The 20346-nt window shown below is 41.1% G+C and overlaps 1 protein-coding gene across 2 annotated transcripts in view; it reads right to left on the reverse strand.

The window, feature by feature from the left end:
- LOC149138231 (NAD(P)-binding Rossmann-fold superfamily protein) overlaps positions 1–20346 on the reverse strand; it is a 443478-nt gene that overhangs the window by 118970 nt on the left and 304162 nt on the right. For both annotated transcript variants that reach the window (XM_089446844.1, XM_089446845.1), the window contains exons 10-13: positions 9431–9589; positions 9182–9277; positions 8920–9035; positions 8557–8680 (exon numbers count right to left, since the gene is read on the reverse strand). In XM_089446844.1, the coding sequence (XP_089302970.1) occupies positions 8557–8680; positions 8920–9035; positions 9182–9277; positions 9431–9589 (495 nt within the window). The remainder of the gene's footprint in view (positions 1–8556; positions 8681–8919; positions 9036–9181; positions 9278–9430; positions 9590–20346) is intronic.

Below are 20346 nucleotides of genomic sequence, written 5' to 3' on the forward strand. Positions count from 1 at the left end.
TAGGATAGCATCAGATGTGCTCTAGCCACGAATTTTGGTGGAGAGATTGGGGCACATGAGATCTCCAATACCCAGAAAGGGTTTGGGTAGATTCCAAACAGATCAAGAGATATTAAAATAATTAATATTTTTAATGGAGTTCCTAAGTCTAAACTCAGGGGAAGTATAAGAAGAGGCTTGAGGGTCACTTGGAGATCACACTAGAGGATCAGTTATTCTATTCTCTAGAGTGGGGTTTGCTAAGAGAGATAGAATCAGTGATCAGGAGAGCAGCTGAGGGGCATTGAGTACAGAGGAACAGAGAAGGCAAATATTGTGTCGGGAGAGCAGCGCAGTAGCCAAGGAGGGTGACACAAAGCCAGCAAGGGCTCACGCAGGGCCACGCAGAGGCAGCCAAGTGCTGCACAGAGCACCAGAGGGGCCAGCGTAGCTGACGTAGAGGCTCCCAGAGTTGACGCAGGGCCTCCTGGGGCTGACACGGGCGAAGAAAGGCTGACGCAGGGCTAGCATGAGACAGAGAGGGGCTGACGCAGTCCAAATTGGGTAGACGCTGGGGTTGTAGGAGCAGTTTTGTGCTGAAGAGCTGCCGGAAGGATTTTCCGAGGTTTCAACCAGGAGATTTCTCTCAAACTGTGACGTATAGTTGCTAAAGAAATTCTCTGTTGGGTAGGCCATTTACGACACCCAGATTGTACTCTGATATTGCTTAATAAGAAAACCCTCAAATAGCTGCACCGATTTTCCCACATTGGGTTTTTCCGGGGAGATTGGTCCAAAAGTAATGGTGTCATGTGGTGTGTTTGTTCTTGTTTCTTTTAGTTGTTGATCTGTAATATGTTGAGCATGCACTGGTGTTTATTTTCAGTATTTACTTTGTAAATAACTTGTTAAAGAAAAATTAACAAGTAGGTAGGAATAAGTCAAAAAAAGTGCATGAAGGGTTTCTAAATTAAGTAAACTTAGAAACTTCAACATGGTATCAAAGCGTGATTGCAAATTACAGGAGGACTTAAAGACATCAGCCGAGCGGAGAAATAGCAGCAGAAAACATCTGTCCCGAGGTGACAGAAGTTGTTTCTAGCAACGCAGAAGCCAAGAAGTGTGACGCAGAGCCAGCCAAGGCCACGTAGAAGAAGTCGGGAACTGCGCAGAGCCTCAGAGAGACCAGCATTGCTGACGCAGAGGGCCAGAGGGCTGACACAGGGCATCCCATGGCTCATGCAAACCCATCCAGGGTGATGCAGAGGCAGCGTGAGGCAAAGGGACTAACGTAGTTCATGGAGAGGTAATTGTTGGGGTATAGAAGGCTGCAAAAATATTGCAGATTGGAGTTGGTGAGGTACTATAGCCAGAACAGTTCCTGACAGAGCAGGGCCAAAGGAGTTGTTACCGAGGGTTTCTAGCCGAGGAATCCGGATCAATAGTGCAGTTGCACAAGACGATTAGAGTAGGGGGCTCTCGACAAGCGATAGAAGGATTTCCAGGAGGGAAAATCAGGACTCAGAGGAAGTCCAGAAGATAACTTCCAGACGGGATGCAAAGACTTAGAGGATTCGAACAGAGAACTTCCATGAGGGAAGTAGAGGAGTGTCATGGCACTACATGGGCTAAGAGACCAGGATAGAATGGACGAAGCATCGAACTTCGCAGTCTGGAAGGCCAGAATCTTATCAATGCTTGACAGGAATCGTGTCAAGAACTTCGCCTTGAAGGTTATAGCTATCCCAGTAGACCCCAATGATAACGACAAGTACGAGGAGGCGATGGCGAGGGCCAAGTGCATTATCCTTGATGGGGTCAGGGATCATGTGGCACCACATATAGCCAAGAAGGAAACGACAGTTGAGATGTGGGAGGCTCTCAAGAACCTATACTAGCATACTTCTGTGCAGAGAAGAATGTTGCTTGAGAACTAGATGAGGTCGTATCAGATGAAGAAGGGTCAATCGATTGACACCTTCCTCAGAGAACTGAATGAGATCTGAGACCAGTTGACTGCTATGGGAGCGACTCCAGATCAAGAGATTATGGTGAAGACAACCTTGAATGCTGCCTCAGAAGAGTGGGAAGTGTTTTTCCCTAAGTTGCAGGAAACGTGGGGGTAGGGGTCGTTATGGAAACGAAACCAGGAAACGCGTACCGAACGGCCTGGAAACGCGTTTCCGGCTGTACTGGCACGTTTCCCGAAACGGAAACGTGGCAGTACGGCCGGAAACGCGTTTCCAGGCCGTACGAGCCACGTTTCCCTAATTTAATGTGTTGTTTTTTAATTTTTTTTTTTAATTGGTTTTTTAATTTTTTTTAGGTTTCTGGAAAATTCTAGAAACCTATTCTAAAGTTATAAAAGAGCAGTTTGCCTCATTCTCTCATCACACTATTCAGCAAGTCGTTTCTCTTGGAGACTGGCAGTTGTTTCAGCTAGGGTGTTTTGAGCAGTGATCAAAGTAGATTTCAGCAGCAGGAGAAAGAGATTTCAACAGCAAGAGAAAGAGATTTCAGTAGCAGCAGATTTGGCTCAACTACAACCATATTTCTCTTCTCTTTTCTGGCATTTCGGGGTAGTCTCAGCCACAAAAAATTAATTTGGGTAAGCCACATTCATTTTTTTAGTTTTTTCTTACTATTTCTTCAATTTTTCTAGGGTTTAGGCAGCCAAAAATATGAAAAACGTTTTTTATTTATAGATTTGTTTTTTAAATTTATTTTTGCAGCAGATTTGGCTCAGCTACAACCATATTTCTCCTCTTTTCTGGCATTTTAGGGTAGTTTCAGCCACAGAAAATTAATTTGGGTAAGCCACATTCATTTCTTAGTTTTTTCTTACTATTTCTTCAATTTTTCTAGGGTTTATACAACCAAAAATATGAAAAACGTTTTTAAATTTTATTATTTACAGATTTGTTTTTTTAATTTATTTTTGCAGCAATGGCTTCCAGCCAAAGTGCAGCTGCAAGTGCAAGCCCTAGGGCCAACCCAAGGGCTGAATATTATCCTCTTTGGAGGCATGTGACGAAGCTTCAAAGATGTGGAGGTGGTGGCTCATGGGAATGGCGATGCAATCTTTGCAATAATACGTACAAGGGCTCCTACCCAAGAGTGAAGGCGCATCTATTGCATGGAGGAGGACAAGGGATTTCAGGTTGCACAAAAACATCAGATCTGTTGGCAAGGAGGGCATATCAAAGAGAGCAAGATGAGGCAGATGGTACTAAGAGAAGGCATGATGAGCTTACTCAAGCTCCATCTAACATTGAGCCAAGGATTGTAGTTGAAGCAAGAAAGAGGAGAGCTGGTCACACTCAACAACATGAACAACCAACACCCAAAAATACCAGAAGCCCAGGGGCATCCCCTTCAGTTCAGGATAGCAGAATTGCTAGATTGGTAAATGTGCAAGCAAGAGAAGAAACTGATTCCAGAGTGGCTAGGTGCATTTATGCATGTGGTATCCCATTCAATGTTGTTCGCTCTCCTTACTGGCAAGATATGATAAGGGCAGTTAACAAAGCTCCTCAAGGGTACAAGGGGCCCAACTATGAGAAAGTCAGAACCCAGCTTCTCAAAAATGAGAAGGACCTTGTGGAGGACATTTTAGCTCCAATTCGTTCTTCCTGGAGTAGCTCTGGGGTTACCATAGTCTCAGATGTTTGGACAGATATGAGGCGCAGACCATTGATAAATATCATTGCCACTTCCCCCAAAGGAGCAATGTTTATCAAGGCAGAAGACTGCTCAGGAGAGGTGAAAGATGCACAGTACATTGCTGATGTTATTATAAAAGCTATTGAACAAATAGGGCCTAACAAGGTGGTGCAAGTTATCACGGATAATGCACCGGTTTGCAAAGCTGCAGGTTTAATTATTGAGGGGAGGTATGACCACATCTTTTGGACACCATGCATTGTCCATAATCTGAATCTGATCTTAGAGGAGATCGACAACAAAGTTTCCTGGAAAAAGGAACTCATAGGGGAAGCAAGGGAGATTATCAAATTCATCACCAACCACCACCAGTCTCAGGCCATATTTCGAGAGTACTCCAAATTGGAGTTGTTAAAAGTTGCTGAGACAAGATATGCCTCAAACTTCGTGATGTTGTGCCGCCTTGTTGAGGTTAAGCATGCATTAGTTTCTATGGTGGTGAGTCAACTTTGGATTGAGTGGAGACAAGCAAATTCAGAGCGGGGATCTATGGTGCGTAGATTGTGCCTTGATGAGGATTGGTGGAGCAAGGTAGATTTCTTGCTAAAGTTCACAACCCCTGCATTTGAGCTTCTCCGGAGTGCTGACACTGACCAACCTTTCTTGGGAGAGGTATATGATGGCATGGATTCCACGGTTGAGAAAACTATGGAAATCATTTCGCAGGAGTCTCCACAACTTTTGTTTGTTGATGATCATTTTGCTGGTTTGATCAAGAAAATCATTGTTGATAGGTGGAACAATTTCAATACACCATTGCACACTTTAGCACATGCTTTGAACCCCAAATTTTATGATGAGGAGCTTATTGCTAAAAGCAATGGGAAGAGGAAGGCACCCCATAAGGATAGAGAGGTGGCTACTGGGGTGAAAAAAGCCCTTATGAGAATGTTTCCTTCTCATCTACATAGGGAGGTAAAGGAGGAATTTGCCAGTTTTGCTGCAGGAATAGATGATTATGCAGATATATCAGCTTTGGAGGAGAGAAGCACCATGAATCCAGTTAGGTGGTGGATTTGTCATGGAGCAAATGGTGTACATTTGCAAAACCTTGCCATTCGTATTCTTTCACAAGTGGCAAGCTCTTCATCAGCAGAAAGGAATTGGAGCACTTATGGTTTTATTCATTCTGTGAAGCGCAATAGGTTGGGCTCACAGAAAGTAGAGGATCTTGTTTATGTGCACTCCAACCTTCGCCTTGCATCTCGTAGGGGTCTAGAATACAACAGTGGTCCTTCTAAAGAATGGGATGTGGATGCAGAAAATCCTGATTTGGATCTCTCTCTTGCTGCCCTGAATATTGAGGCCGAATCTGGAAGTGGAATTGGTGCATCATCTTCTTCAGCACTACCATCCACTGTTGAGCATTGTGCTGCTTCTATTTTTTATGAGGATTGTTATGATGAGGATTACTCTTTTGTGACTTGTCTCTATAGTTCTTGCAGCCTTATAGTCTTTATTGTACTTGCAGCCTCATATACTAATATAAATAAAGGTTGATTTTGGATTTTCCTATATTTTTATTTTCATTAGGTGATCATTCATGACTCATGAGTAAATGTGATGTAAATTTAATCTTAATGTTTAAATGTAATAAATTATAATCATATAATGTAAATGTATCATTCATGCTTTATGATTGCACATATATATAATAATAATTTTTAAATATTTTTAATATATATATATATATATATATATATATTAATATTATATATATTCGCGTTTCCCCGTTTCCAAAATTTGGGGAGGTCGCGTTTCGTTTCGCTTCCCGTTTCGGAAACTCGTTTCCGTTTCCCCGTTTCGTGCAACTTAGGTTTTTCCAGAGTATCCTGGGCAGAGGGACTCTCCCACCTTGGGACGAGATGTGGGCAGCTCTTCGCCAGGAAGAGATTAGACGACAGCTGAAGACAAGTAGCAGCAGCAAAGGGATTAAGGTCAAGCAGGAAGAGGAGGATGTGGCCCTAGCATCTGAGGGAAAGTAGGAGAAGCGGAAGAAGAAAGATCTCTCTAAGATCAAGTGCTTCCACTGTGGGGAGATGGGTCATTATGCGACCCAGTGCCCAAGGAAGAAGAATAAAGGAGATTCTTCCGAGACTAAGGCAGCGCCAGCACGGGCAAAGAAGGAAGTTTTGACAGACGATGATTGTGCCATGACTGCACACGCACCACTTGAGTGGGAGTGGGGAGACATCGAGCTGTAGTCAAGCAGACTACAGGCGATGAGGGGCAGGATCCTTGAGGTACCCAGCCTTTTGGATTAGACCTTGCTACGGGAGCCCCGACGAGGAGTAGCAGGACTGGCTGAGTGGGTAGAGACAGATGTGGATGGAGCGATAGAGAGAGCTACAGTGTAGGAGTCCCGAGACAATGCAAAGCTAGCAAGCTGTAGCAGTGCGAGAGGCACAGGAGTGTTGCAGCAGTGCAGGAAGGCACAGAGAGGTGTGCAACGGTGCGAGATGCAGGGAGTTATTGCAGCAGTGCATAGGTCAGAGAGGGAGCACTTGTCAGCGACAAAGGGAGCTTCATCATCAGAGGGTGTCTCTAGCCCAATAGGGAGGTCAGTTGGGAGATCAGTTACTTACTTCTCAGTAATTGAGTTGCAGTGGGCAGCACGATGCAACATGATGAGAGGAGGTGCAGTGTGGATGCAGTGCTGGGAGAAAGGACCAACAACAGCACGGATGCAGAGGGAGTTGTCGTTCAGATGCAACAGTGGCAGTGGCAGAATCATGGGCAGCAGTGCAGAGGATGTTCAACAGGAAGGCCTAGCATCAGCACAAATACTGATGTCGGATGATCAGAGTAATACTCAGTGAGGAGTATTGCTAAAGCACAGTCCTTGCTAAGAGGGAGTGTTGTTTTGGGGTAGCATCGGATGTGCTCTAGCCACGAAATTTGGTGGAGAGGTTGAGGCACATGAGATCTCCAATACCCAGAAAGGGTTTTGGTAGATTCTAAACAGATCATGAGATATTAAAATAATTAATATTTTTAATGGAGTCCCTAAATCTAAACTTAGGGAAAATAAAATATTAATGTGTATTAATATAAATCTATGTTAGAATGGTCCCAAAGACATGGATCAAGCTATATCTAATCTTAATTGTTGATTAGGGACTTAATCTCGGCCGTTGAGATGTCAACAAGAAAAGTATAAGACGAGGCTTGAGGGTCACTTGGAGATCACACCAGAGGATTAGTTATTCTATTCTCTAGAGCGGGGTTTGCTAAGAGAGGTAGAATCAACGATCTCAAGAGCAGCTGAGGGGCATTGAGTACAGAGGAACAGAGAAGGCAGATATTATGCCGGGAGAGTAGCGCAACAGCCAAGGAGGGTGACACAGAGCTAGCAAGGGCTCACGCAGGGCCACACAGAGGCAGACAAGTGTTGCGTAGAGCACGAGAGGGGCCAGCGCAGCTGACGTAGGGTCTCCTGGGGCTGACGCAGGCCAAGAAAGGCTGATGCAGAGCCATCGTGAGACAGAGAGGGGCTGAAGCAGTCCAGATTGGGTAGACGTTGGGGTTGTAGGAGCAGTTTTGTGCTGAAGAGCTGCCGAAAGGATTTTCTGGGGTTTCAGCCGAGAAATTTCTCTCAAACTGTGAGGTATAGCTACTAAGGAAATTTTCTGTTGGGTAGGCCAGTTACTACACCCAGATTGTACTTTGATATTGCTTAATAAGAAAACTCTCAAATAGCTGCACCGGTTTTCCCACATGGGGTTTTTTCTGGGGACATTGGTCCAAAAATAATGGTGTCATGTGGTGTGTTTGTTCTTGTTTCTTTTTGTTGCTGATCTGTAATATGTTGAGCATGCACTGGTGTTTATTTTGAGTATTTAATTTGTAAATAACTTAAAGAAAATTAGCAAGTAGGCAAGAATAAATCAGAAAAAGTGCAAGAAGGGTTTCTAAATTAAGTAAACTTAGAAACTTCAACATGAGATCTAAAATTCTCTTTCTCCATATGAAATCCAATGAGGTTGGAACCACTCTCAAACATCCCGAGCCATTTCATGGTAATGTTAAAAATTTAAGTAAAAGGATGTTTCTTTACTTTAGGAATTTACCATTACCATGAATTGCATATCAATACTAGGGCCATAGGATTGAATATTAGGTTGCCCCACTCAAAAACTCTTGTTTCTTTGAAAAAAATTGCGTTTGGAACATCTTTGCGAACTTTTTTTATGCGAAGAAAGCTAGGGAGTGATTTTTTTTGCGGGAGCGCGCTCCTGGGTCGCTCCCACATGTAGCCCACGCCTGGGTCGCTCCCACTCGAAATGCACTTCGGGAGCAATTTCGAGGGGGGTGCTCCCCCATAACCCTGGATTGGATTGCCCACCTTCAAACATATGCTCTTGCCAAATGGCCGAGGGGACATATGAATAGTTCAAAGAGCGGAGATAAAATGGCACAATACATCGGCTACACTGGTGGTGGACTGAAGACAAGACTATGAGAAAATTCTCCTATGGGGTCACCCACTTTTGGTGGGGAACAATACCCATGGAAAATTCTGTTTGAAAGACTTAAAAACCTATTACTCATGGACAGTCTAGAATCAATGTGCTTTCACAAAATATAGAAGAAAAAAGAAGCCAAATAAATTTAACAACTCCAAAATCTTTTTGGGACATGCCTATATAATGCCTATGCACTCCAAAAATGGTTTATTTATGGCATTTGCATCAACTGGGAAGTCTTGACATTTAACCAATGTCAATTAATTATGGTGTAACAAAGAAGAAAATGAACAATAATGATAGGAAATAAGAATTGCATGTCAACTTCGTAAATTCCCTTCATAGATATGTACAAATGAACATAGTCACATATATATGCATGTTTTACCTTGAGTTTGAATGTTAATATGTAGCCTAGCTCTTTATTCAAACGCACAGCTGGAGGTTGTTTGCTCAAGTCTAGACCTGGCCTTTCCGGTCGTGTAACCCCTGCTGAGCCGACATGCACAAATCTGCGATCATTTATTAGCTAGGGTGTAAGACACTGACAAACCAGAAACATTTGCAATTTGAAATGGCAAGCATGATAATATCAGTTGTATGCCATATGATTTAAAGGTAAATATAATGCAGTTGGGACCATAATCCTAATATACAAATTCTCTATTAGTTCTTATCAAATCACATTTAGTACATGGAATATTGTTAGACATAAATCAATCTTGTCTGGCAAAGAAAGACAAAAACAGACCGGGGTGTGATGGGTTCTTTAAGATACGCCTTTATGCTTGAAACAGGAAGTTCAAATGAGCCCGGCTCAAAACTTGGATTCAGTTTTCCGTCATACTCAAATTTGCTATACATGAGCTGCACAAATAGATGAACAGATATTTAAGATGCATTCATACCATTTTTATATTAGCAGACACAATAAAATGCGTGAAACCCTGAAATTAAGAACTTTCCATCCAAAGATAATCACTGAGCCAAGAGTTGAAGAAATCCAAAGGGACCTGTAGCGATGCCACTCGGCTTGTATCTAAGGGGGCAGCATCTGTGACAGTTCGTGCTCGAAAAATAGGCTTGAAGGAAGAGAAAGGCAGACGGACCTGACAAAAAAGGTCAAATGCAGGAGTCAGAAGTTAGAACCCAAAGAATTATGTATTGCAATGAAGCTTGCAACAATGTATGCCTTAAATCATTACTGAAATTCATGATGACAGCCAAAGGGCAGGTATTTATTCTCTTACAAATCAACCTACCGTCTGCCATTGTTCCTTAATGGTGTCAAAGCTTGTAGTATATCCCACAGCATCCCAGTCTGTGCTTGTGCGAATTATAAGTTTATACCGATGGCCATCTCCTTTCAACCGCAGCTCTAATCCATCATATGCAGAAAGGTCTTCCAAAGGAGAGAAGTTCTGAAAATCGAAAAATCAAAGATATCACATCAGTGATATTGGTCGACATAGTACATAAGATAAAGCCTACAACTCACCAGTATTCAATGTGTTTCTACGGGACAATGGGTTAAATAATATTAAGCAGAAAATTCCATTTAGAGTTGTCAAAGGAAATGACAAGGCAAACAGTCGACATTGAAGCATTGAATGTCAGAATGAATTTCCATTAAAATACTATTTCAAATGCACATGTAACTCTTGTAGTGTTTTGGATAATTTGTGAAAGGTTGGATCTTAATAAATGAGGCCACATCAAGGAGGGAGAATTCCTTAATTATACAGAAAATGTGGTATAAGCGACTTGTGTTACAGCCTAGGAATTTGAATCATTTGCCTCCTCAGTACATGTAGCAAGTACAAGCTTCCTTGTAGAAGTAATTAGTTCAGAACTGAAGATGTTGATCCTATTAGCACCCAGGATTGCACCCTTTGGAACCTTGGTGTCAACTTCAACATCGGCACATATATCTATTAGTTGGCAGCAGCAAGTGGTACTTTGAGGTTTTTATGATAGACCAATTCAAAGATAATTTCTGTGGAGCAGGTTCATCGGTTCATCATCAACTTCACTTGGAGTTTCAGTTTGGCTACATGCTTGCTATTTTTGGACAGATGCATGTACCCTTTTGCATGCTATATTTTGTACTTAAGTTATGATTTTCAGTTCATACAGGTTGGCAAGGAGACTTTGAGTTTCAAGTAGATCTTCCTAACTACTTTCATGCGACATGCCTATGATTTTGCACTACTATTTTTAGCAGGAGGGGGCCATATTGCTTGCACGTCAAATTTGATGCCATATTTGTGTTCCTTGGTTACATACAAGTCTAACGATGCTATTTTTAACCATGTGTCGGGTTGTTTGCATGGTTACATATCAATTTTAGTGACATGCAATGTAACATTCATAGTGCTATGCAGAGAGTTGCTACTTGGCTACATGTGACTTCCATTGCATGCATGCCTGTTTATGGTACTCTCGAGTCTCTACTATGTTACATAAGGATGCATTCACAAGAGTAGGGTACTTGATCCCCATGCTCTTGGGACATGGGTTCTCCAAGGGGAACATTCCAAGAGGATGCATTACAAAATGCTTCCCTCAAAAAAGGAAACGTTCCTCTTGAAAAGAATACTTCAATGCACTACCCAAAACGATGGGGATGCCTGGACTCTCCCCTTTTGACCCAGTCAACCCATTTTTTGGAAATATAAGAAGAAACAACATAAAAATAAAAACTCTTCAACCCTAAGACACCCTACTCTTGAAACCATAAAGTGACTTACAGAAAGTCATTTTCACTTCATTCATGTTTCAGTTTTCATTTATTTAGTTTTATATTAATTGGTATTTCAAGCACAGTCCCTCATGTTAGAGATCCAAATGGCCCTTGTGACATTCCTTGAGGTGATTCCACAAATCCCTCAGATGCATTTCCTTGCTCCTGAATTGTAAAAACATAGTGGAACAATGATTTTTAGGTGTTTCTATTTTAGGAAGTGGCATTTGTTACCCCTTTGAGCAAGGGTACCCCAAATTTTTTGACCATGACATTTGTAAGCCCAAATGTGTGCAATTTATAGCCCAAAAAAGCCATGCAGAATGAAGTGCAAAAGTGTATCCTAGTCTACCTTTGATGGATGATCATGACCAGTCCTTTTAAGTTCATCTTCATGACGTGTTGTTCTATGGTTTTGCTGACTTCCTCCTTGTGGGTGGTAACTCCCTGTCTTGATGGACATGCCTATGTCTCGGGTTGGTATGCAAACATCATGGAGGTGGATCTATTTGGATGCATGGCTTAAAGGAATGCTTATTGTATTAGCCCTGTAAAGGTGATTGCACTATGTAAAGGTGGAAGCACCCATCTTGTCATTGTAATAGTGCACCTCTCTTTCATCCTCCCACATGGACCATCTCTCTTATGAATGTGTTACCCAAAAAAGTGGGTGACCCTATAGGCGAATTTATTTTCCCACACTTCGCATCCAGCCAGCAGCCCTTGATATCCACCACTATCTGATGACAACATGCCATATTATCTTCGCCACTTGCATCAGCCATGTTACCCACCAAAAGTGGGTACCCTTAGGAGATCCTTTCTCCTATTCATCTTCTTCCAGCTGGTATCTAGCAGCCCCTGAATACCACCTTGTAGCCGATGTGATGTGCCACCTTATCTCTACTGCCTACATCAGTTTTGCGTTTTCTTGCCCATTTGTCAAGAGCACATGTTAGAAGGTTGGAAATCTGACCCAAAAGATATGTTTTTCATTGTGCAATCAAGTGCTTATGCTTGTTTTTCATTTGGGCATCTTGGGTGGTGACTTGGAAGAAGGAAGGGCTTTGACATGGTTTTGTTCCCTCACCTTAAATGGGTGGTAATCTTCAATCCTAGTCTCGTGGGATCTCCCCTATTGACCTATGGTTTTAGAAGGGCACTACTTGGGAAACCCCTTGATTTTGGTAGCGCGGTCTGGTTTTCCCATTCCATATTTTTCACTCCTCTCCGCACATTAGAAGCTCTATTTCACTTTGTCCTTTCTTTGGGTCCATAGCACACTGGCACATCCCCTCCCCTTGTCCATATATTTGGGTCGAGCTTGGAAACATTGCCTTGGATGTTGATGCAGCTAAAAGAAAATTAAAATCATATAATGGCCACAAGCATGAAACAAAGAAAAATAAAATCATAAAATGCAAAAGATGGTAGGGATATTTAATAAAGCATGTGTGCAAAAGCCAAGCATGAGCTCTACCCCTTATCATTTTGGCCATCACACTAGTTCCTAGGGCCATTAGTTGCCCCATCACATCATTAAAGGAACCCATGCATGTCCCAACCCCCAGTGGGGGATGAACTACCCCACCTTTAAGGGGATAATAACTGCTATACATCATTTACAACATGCTGTTATTTCCTAGAGCTTCAAGGAGTAATACAAACAAAAAACAAGAAAAAGCAAAAGGAAAATAAAGAGGGTTGGAAAAACAAAGGTTGGGGTAACTCATATAGCCACGATTGCTCCTTCCTCAAATTTGTACACCCAATATGTTGACTTCCTCATTATTGCTATCCTTGTACCCATGGCATTTGGCCCTCATACCCCTTCATCCCCATCCATTTCATCACTATCCATACGCCACCTATTGACTGAAGGATGTAGCAAGGACATGTCTTTCCCCTTAAGGGGATCATTTATTAACCACTCCTACAAAGGAAGGTAACACTATTACGTGATCAAAGCCCCAATTTTTGAAGAGAAGCCCCGCATGAAGTCTCAATTTGCCCTTGACTAACAAGCTTGGTTAACTTAGATGCACTAATGATTAATTGTACCTAATGGTGAAGATGAAACGTTGTACATTATGTGTGATTGGTAAGTGGTTTTCATCAAGGGATAGCAACTTAACTGGGGCTAAAGTCCACTAGAGGAGCATAATGACACCCCATAGGTGAAGCATTGAGAGCCTTGGGACTCCTATCACTTGCAGAGCATCATTCCATTCTATGGGCACCTTTAGCACCACAATAGTCTATGCTTTGCCCCACATTATTCGTGAGATGATGCACTTGGACTAGTATGCCCCTAGCCGGTTTAGTAGTGTACACATGGTTGGGCAACTGATCCAAGGCCTAGATGAGGTTTGTCTCACCCCTTGGGACATGGGAGGGATAACACCATCCTCCAAACCCGCAACATGGGAGCAAAACCAAGCTATTCTATTTCCAGGAGCCCCATGAGACCTATTTTATGCCCTAAACAAAAAATTGGGGTCCACACAACGTTTTGTGTGAAGATCTAGGGGCCAACCCCTAGAGGATGATTTTTGGAGATCTCTTCAATCAACTTGGCACCAATGGAGCCAAGCACATGCCTCCAAGAGGCCCACACATGCATGATGTTAGTATTTTGGCCCTCTTGTGGGTGATTTCTTCTGTTTTTATGTTGGCTATGAGGTTGGCTTGTAGCATCAATTAGTTTTTCCCACTATTTTACAACTAAGAGGGGTTTTTAGGCTAAATTAGAATTCATTAAACATGTATGAATAAGAGAGAGGTCATTTCAATCTCTCATCATCATCACTTGGATCATTTGACCTCTTTAGAGAATTTCGTACTTGTTCCTTCTTGGCTATTGGAGATTCTTGGAATGCATTTTGATGTTTGGAAGCTATTTTGGATTGTCTTTGGAGCTATTTCTTTAGTGAATGGATGGACATACATGTTATCTTGTAAGTTCCTATTGTTGAAGATTATCATTTTGAAATTGTCTAATGTATGGAATTGCGGCTTCTAGATTATGCTTGATTCTGCCCTAATTTGTTGAAATTGTTCTTAAAGGCTATCTAGATGAGAATTGCATATGTTACTCATTGTATGACATGTAATGAATATTCCTAGTGGAGGAATTCTTATAACTCTCCATCAAACTCCATTTATCATTGAATGGGTAAATGTTGGAATTTTGATACCTAAGGCATCAAATTTCGACCTCCTTAGCAACAAATTTGGCTTATATATCACATCCTTGACTCCATATGCCTAAAGGACAAGATCAATTCTAAATTTTCTCCATAATTTTCTCTCCTTAAAATCAGTCCTTTTAAGGCTAGGGCAAAAATCTAGGGCTTGAAATGAAATTTAGGGAGGATGATTTTTGGTGATTTGAGAGCCTAAACATCAAAAGATAGGTATAGGCTACATAACCTATTAATTTGGTGACCATCCACTCAAATTTCATCCATAAAATCTCTTGCCCTAGGTGTTGCTCCAAGAGGGAAATCCTAGCCTCTTTTCCCCTCAATTTGAGGACTTTATTAAGGGTTTCATGAACCTTGGCTTAGTCGGATATCATTATAAGAAAACCCTTTCCCTCGGGCCTTGACCTTGTGAATACCTATCAACATCGAAAAATATCAAAGCCCTATGTCTTGAGCGTTATATCTTCTGGAGCTTTTCTTTGAGAGAATTTTGCTTCTTTGAGGCCTTGAACAATTATTGAGCCTCTCCCTTGAATGAGCTCTAGTTTGATCCCTTTGTGCCATGTACCTAGCATACCTATGTTAAGTTGTCTCCTTCCTACCAGGACTCCTCCCATTAGTGAAAGTCCGTAAAGAGCAGGGGGTTTTGGCTGAGGTGACATTAGACCTCTACCCCATTGTTAGCACTTTTTCTAGCTCTAGTCTTGTAGGGTTTCCCTTGTGAAAATTCCTCAACTAGAATTCCTACTGCAACAAATTGATGTTACTTCTCCTACTTGTTAATTCATACAAGTTATTTACTATGTGCTACGGCAAATATCGAAGCAAATACTACTGCGGCCTTCACTCAATTAAATTATATGCAAAAACAAGAGACTGAGCAAGAAGGAAAATACAACACAATAGACACCGTTACATTTGGACTAATGTCCCCCGGAAAAACCCAATATGGGAAAACCGGTGCAACAGTTCTGAGGGTTTTATTATTATGCAATAGTCAATCTGAGTACAATTCTTGGATGCTCAACTAGCAATCCGATACAGAGAGAAACTGGACAAAACGAATGGTGAAGTGCTCTCACCCTGTCACTGGGAAAATCTGAGACTGATCATGCTGAATTGGAGCCTCTGTGCAGCCTCTATGCAGAACTGCATCACTCCCACGTAGTTCACGTGTCACCCCTGTTGGGTATCACGCTGCTCCTTTTCTGGACCATCTGCTGGCTGCAAAAACTCCTTGGCTCCTAGCTCCTCGCTGTTGAAACTTGATTTCCTTAGCAGAAATTCGATTTCCCTCTAAGGTCTGCACTGCCACTGCGTCAGCTCTGCATGGGCCAGCGTCTGCCTCTCTCTAGACGTCGTTCTGCCCTCTCTCTGCCTCGTACTCTCCGGCCCAGGAAAACTTCCTTCTTTCGGATACTCATTGCCCCTCACTGCAAGAAATCTACTCGATCAGAATTTCCCGCTGAGAACTTCTCACTTCAGAAATTTGGTCACTTGATCTCTTGGTGTATTTTCCAAATGACCCTCAAGCTCTCTTAAATAATCTTCTTGTTGACTTTCGATGACCCAGATTAAAAGCTAATCAATGGCTAATATCATTTATGCTTGATCCTCGTCTTCTTCTAGAAGTTACGCCCATAATTTATATTAATACCCTTTAATTATTTTATTTTCCTAAGTTTAGACTTAGCATCCCATTAAAATTAATTAATTATTTTAATACAATTGTTTTTGGGTGGAATTCCCCAAAACAATTTTTGGGTTCTTTGGAATACATGTGCCTAAGCCTCCCGGCAAAATTTGAGACTCAGACCACATTTGATGCTACCAGAAATCAACACTCCCTTTTAGTGAAGAATGTGCTCTAGTAATGCCTCCAACTAAAGCATTACACTATTCTGTAACATCTCCCTCTGCGTTGCTGATGTCTGACATGTTGTCCACCAACCACTGCGCAAATGTTGCATATGTACTGTTGCTGACCCTGCCACTGTCAACACTGCATCCGTACTGCAACTCCCTCTGAATTTCTGCATCCATGTTGCTGCTGGTATTGACACTGCCAATTGCCTCTGCACTGCAAACAACTGCTGCTACTGCATGAGCAACGGAAAAAATTTCCAAATTACTAAACTAACTGTGTTCAGTTTGATACCACGTGAATGCTAGACCCTGACTAATGCTAGTCTCTGCGTTGACCCTTTGAATCTACTGCGTTGCTGCTGACTTCTGCTCTATGCCATCTGCATTGTTGCCAACTCTGCTCTGCGTTGTTCAGTTTCTGGCACTCCTAGCCACTGCAATTGTCTCTCAGACACTCCTCGGCATCATCCAACACTAGTCCATCCTGCTACCTCTAATTTGGCCACCTGTAGCAAGGAATTGATCCAAGAGGTGGGCTCCTCAAGGATCCTTCCCATCTGTATCTCTTTCGAACTACAACTCTAAATCTCCCCACCTCCCTCCTGGAGATGTGGTTGCCATCTCTGCCAAACGCAAATGTCAAATAGCCTCCTCTCTACTATGTGCTGCTGCTGGGCTAGCCTATGCACTCCCTGCTTGAGTTAGTAGATCTGCTACCCCTTGCTGCTGCTCAACAAGTGAGAATTCAAACTCCTTCGCTGCAAGTCCTCTAAGGAGAAATTCCCTGAACCGTGCTCCTTCTTTCTCCTCTTACGTCTTTCTATCCAGAAAAACAACCTACAAAAAATACTGTGTGCAGGTACAGGTGCTTCTAATTGTGTTTTGTTATTTGACTTGGATGTAGATTCCAGGTTCTCATATGCTCTCATGAAATATCTAGCACATGTCCCCTTGTAGAGCCAAATGTTGACTGTTGAGTTGTACTTAGAAGATGTTTTGAAGACTCCATAGCCCATGATACAGAGTAGATTAAATTTTTTCAAAATTCAGAAGTCAACGAGGCATTCCTACCCTTTCTTTCTCCTCTTTCATTATTCTCTCAATCCTCAGATTTCGCAACTCTGTGGGGATATTATATAGATGTTACTAGTGTGATGAGTACAACTATGTAACAAACCTAGGATACTTGAGACTTGATCAACAAACGAGTATACCTTGGAGTGTTTTTTTTACTTGGTTAATTACTCCCACTTTTTAGCAGTGAATAATTTTCTAGGTTTTTTTCACCTATCGCATACCCCAAAGCTGGGGTGACGCCTTGAAGATCATACCGTAGGTCCATCTTAGTGTCTAGAGCCAATATATATTACCATGCTAGGTCATCTATGAAATTTCACAAAATTTGACCATGTCTAGATAGGAATTGTTTATAATTACAAATTTCCCGCAGGACGAGATTTTTTAATTATTTTTTATGTCAAATATAATAATGTGATGTCATTGCCAGTAGATGTTGAAGGTGTATGAGTAACCAAAAGTAGACCTGTCCACCTCAACATTCTTCTAGGACATACTTTGAGGGGTGAAAAATCAATTCTAACCCCTCAAAACCCACTTTTCCAAAGTCTAGTGGGAAAAGTGGAAAATAAATTGCCAAAAAATAAATAAGTGGAGAAAAATAAATATTTCCACATGCTAGAATGAGGTGGAAATGAGTTGGAAAATTAAACTCAAGTCAAAATTCAATCAAGGACAAGTGTGAGGGTGATTTGGCACATGATTTATTGCACATGAGGAAATCAAGTTTGTGGGCCACTTGGGGGGTCAATTTCCTATGTGGCAAGTCAAATTTCACCAAGGAAAATTAGCACAAAACTTAAGGAGATTTGGGGAAATATTTGATGGAGAAAAGTACAGAATATGTCTCTATTATAGTTTACATTACCATCCACTTGTATGCAGCAACAAGTTCAGCTCTAGAGTCAACGCACAGCCAGTTCACCCACACGTAGAGCACTCCAGGCAGCTCAACGCATAGCAATTTGTTGGCAATTAGTTAGCTCAATTTTTAGAGGTGGCACAACAGGTTTTATTGATGGAGGATTTCGTGGGGATTTCTCTCCTTTTCACCCACTCAATCACACACATGGAAGCCAACAAGAGGAATTTGAATTTGCACATGGAAATATGTTATCCAGCCTCAAGGAAAACGCTGCCACATATCAAAAATCGACTTACGCTTGGTTTGGGTCTCTCACACTTGGAAATTCGATTTCCTCTCTTGGGATCTTCACCTATCCACTTGTCAATTTGCTTTCTCATTGGGATTTTTTCCATCTTTTTATAAATCCACCATGAGATTTCTCATTTTCCTATGGTTGGAAGCTAGTGCTTATTGTTACTTTGCTCAATTTTTTCTCGAGATAATAAAATAAAGTCTTTGGGGATACTTAGTGTTGCGTTGCTATTGTTTTTGAATGAGGTAATATATTCCATTGAATGTTGTGTTTCATGCTATGATCTCTTTCCATTGAGTTGTATATTACAATCTAGTTGATTTTGTGCATTGCCTAAGGGCATTGTTGTCTAGGGAGGGGAGATTTGTCAATTATTTACAATCTCCTTTGACATTGTCATATCTTGTGCATTGTTGCAATTTGTCGTTCTTGGTTGAACAACAAATTCAACCTTGCATCTATATGGCAAGACTTTTTTGCACTAACAATTGATTTGCAAGTGTTTTTTGTGTTCAAAGGCAGGTTACCAAGTTCCTTTGGCATTAGGGGAAGTCTTTGGTTGGACCATCCAACTCCAAAGATCTCAAGGAGACCATAAGCTATTCAAGCAAGGATTCTCCAAAGGACATCATTTAACATTTGATTAAGGGGGTTTCATGAGCCTTTTTCTTCTTTTCCATCTGTAAAAATCAAATACTTTCCTTTTCTAATTGTTCAAATATTGATTTATCAAGCGTACAAGGCTAGTTCATTGGGTTTAGGCTCATCCTCTTCTCATTAAGACAACTCTTGCGAGTTGATCTTAGAGCGGGAATTTGTAATATAACGCACATTTTATAATCGCATTGGGCTTCTAACATCTTCCTTCTCATGCATTAGAGAAATTTTGAGGTCAAAAATGGGCCTCAAAACAAAAATGTACAACAAAAATCAACTTTATAAGAACCAATAGGATTCAATATGATGATGTCAACCATGGGGGATGATTCACCATTTTTGGAGTAAAAAGGTAAAAAGATAAAAGAATAAAAAATAAAAAAACTACTTTTTCAACTTGTATTTTCAACTTATCTCCCTACGATTTTACTCAAATTTCGAGCAGGAGCACTCATTGGATGCAGAATTTAATTTTTCATCCAAGGAGTACCCATGTTGCATACTTTCGATGGACCCTACTACACGAAAAATGTGAAATACATGAAAAAATGTGATTACAATCATGTATTTCACATTTTTAATGTAGTAGGGTCCATCAAAAGAATGCAACATGGGTATTCCTTGGGTGCAAAATTAAATTCCACATCCAACGAGTGCTCCCGCTTGAAATTTGAGTAAAATCGTAGAGAGATAAGTTGAAAAAATAGTTCCTTTTTTTTTTTCCCTCCAAAACTTGATAAGGTAATCTAATCTTATTTATTATTTCCACTATTATTTTATAATATTCCTTGGGAGGCCCATTTTAGACCTCAAAATTTCTCTATTGCATGTGATTTTCTCTCACATATTTCAGCACTATTTCTCTTGCATGTTAACTTTTTGGGTTGCTGTCCTATAGGTGTTCTTGGAGGCAATTCAAGTTAGAAGAAAGGGAGCTAAAGCATATGGCATGGACCCCTTTTTATTTGGAATTTCAAGATCAATGCATTCTCCTTTCAATTCACTCCTAGTCTTCTTCCAAGAACCTCATTCTTGAGGAATTGTAACCATTATTCACTTCAAGGCTTTCAAGCCTTCATTTTGTAACAATTTCTTCAAGTAGATCTTTAAACTTTTCACTTGTAAGTTTTGGGGAAAGACTAAGTTTAAAGTGCATATTGTAAGCTCTTCCAAAATCCCTCATCTCTAATAGAGGGCTTTCACACTAAGTTTAATAATAAAAGAGCAGCTTTATCTTTGGAAGCTTGAGGATTTCACCTTGGCATCTTGGTGTGATTGTTGTGATCTCATCTCTTTCATTTCTCGCATTTAGTTCAACCTCTTCTTTTTTTAAATTTTCATGCTAATTTTCATGCTTTAGATTTACTAATGTGCTTTTCCTTTTGAGCTATTTACTTCATCACATTTTAGTATCTTGAGCTAATTGTCCATATCTCATTTAGCATCTAATTTCATTTCCATGCAAGTTG

The sequence above is a fragment of the Pinus tabuliformis genome, chromosome X (genome assembly GCF_031772625.1).
Source record: "Pinus tabuliformis cultivar Carrire ecotype Pingquan chromosome X, CPIR1, whole genome shotgun sequence".
Taxonomy (NCBI): domain Eukaryota; kingdom Viridiplantae; phylum Streptophyta; class Pinopsida; order Pinales; family Pinaceae; genus Pinus; species Pinus tabuliformis.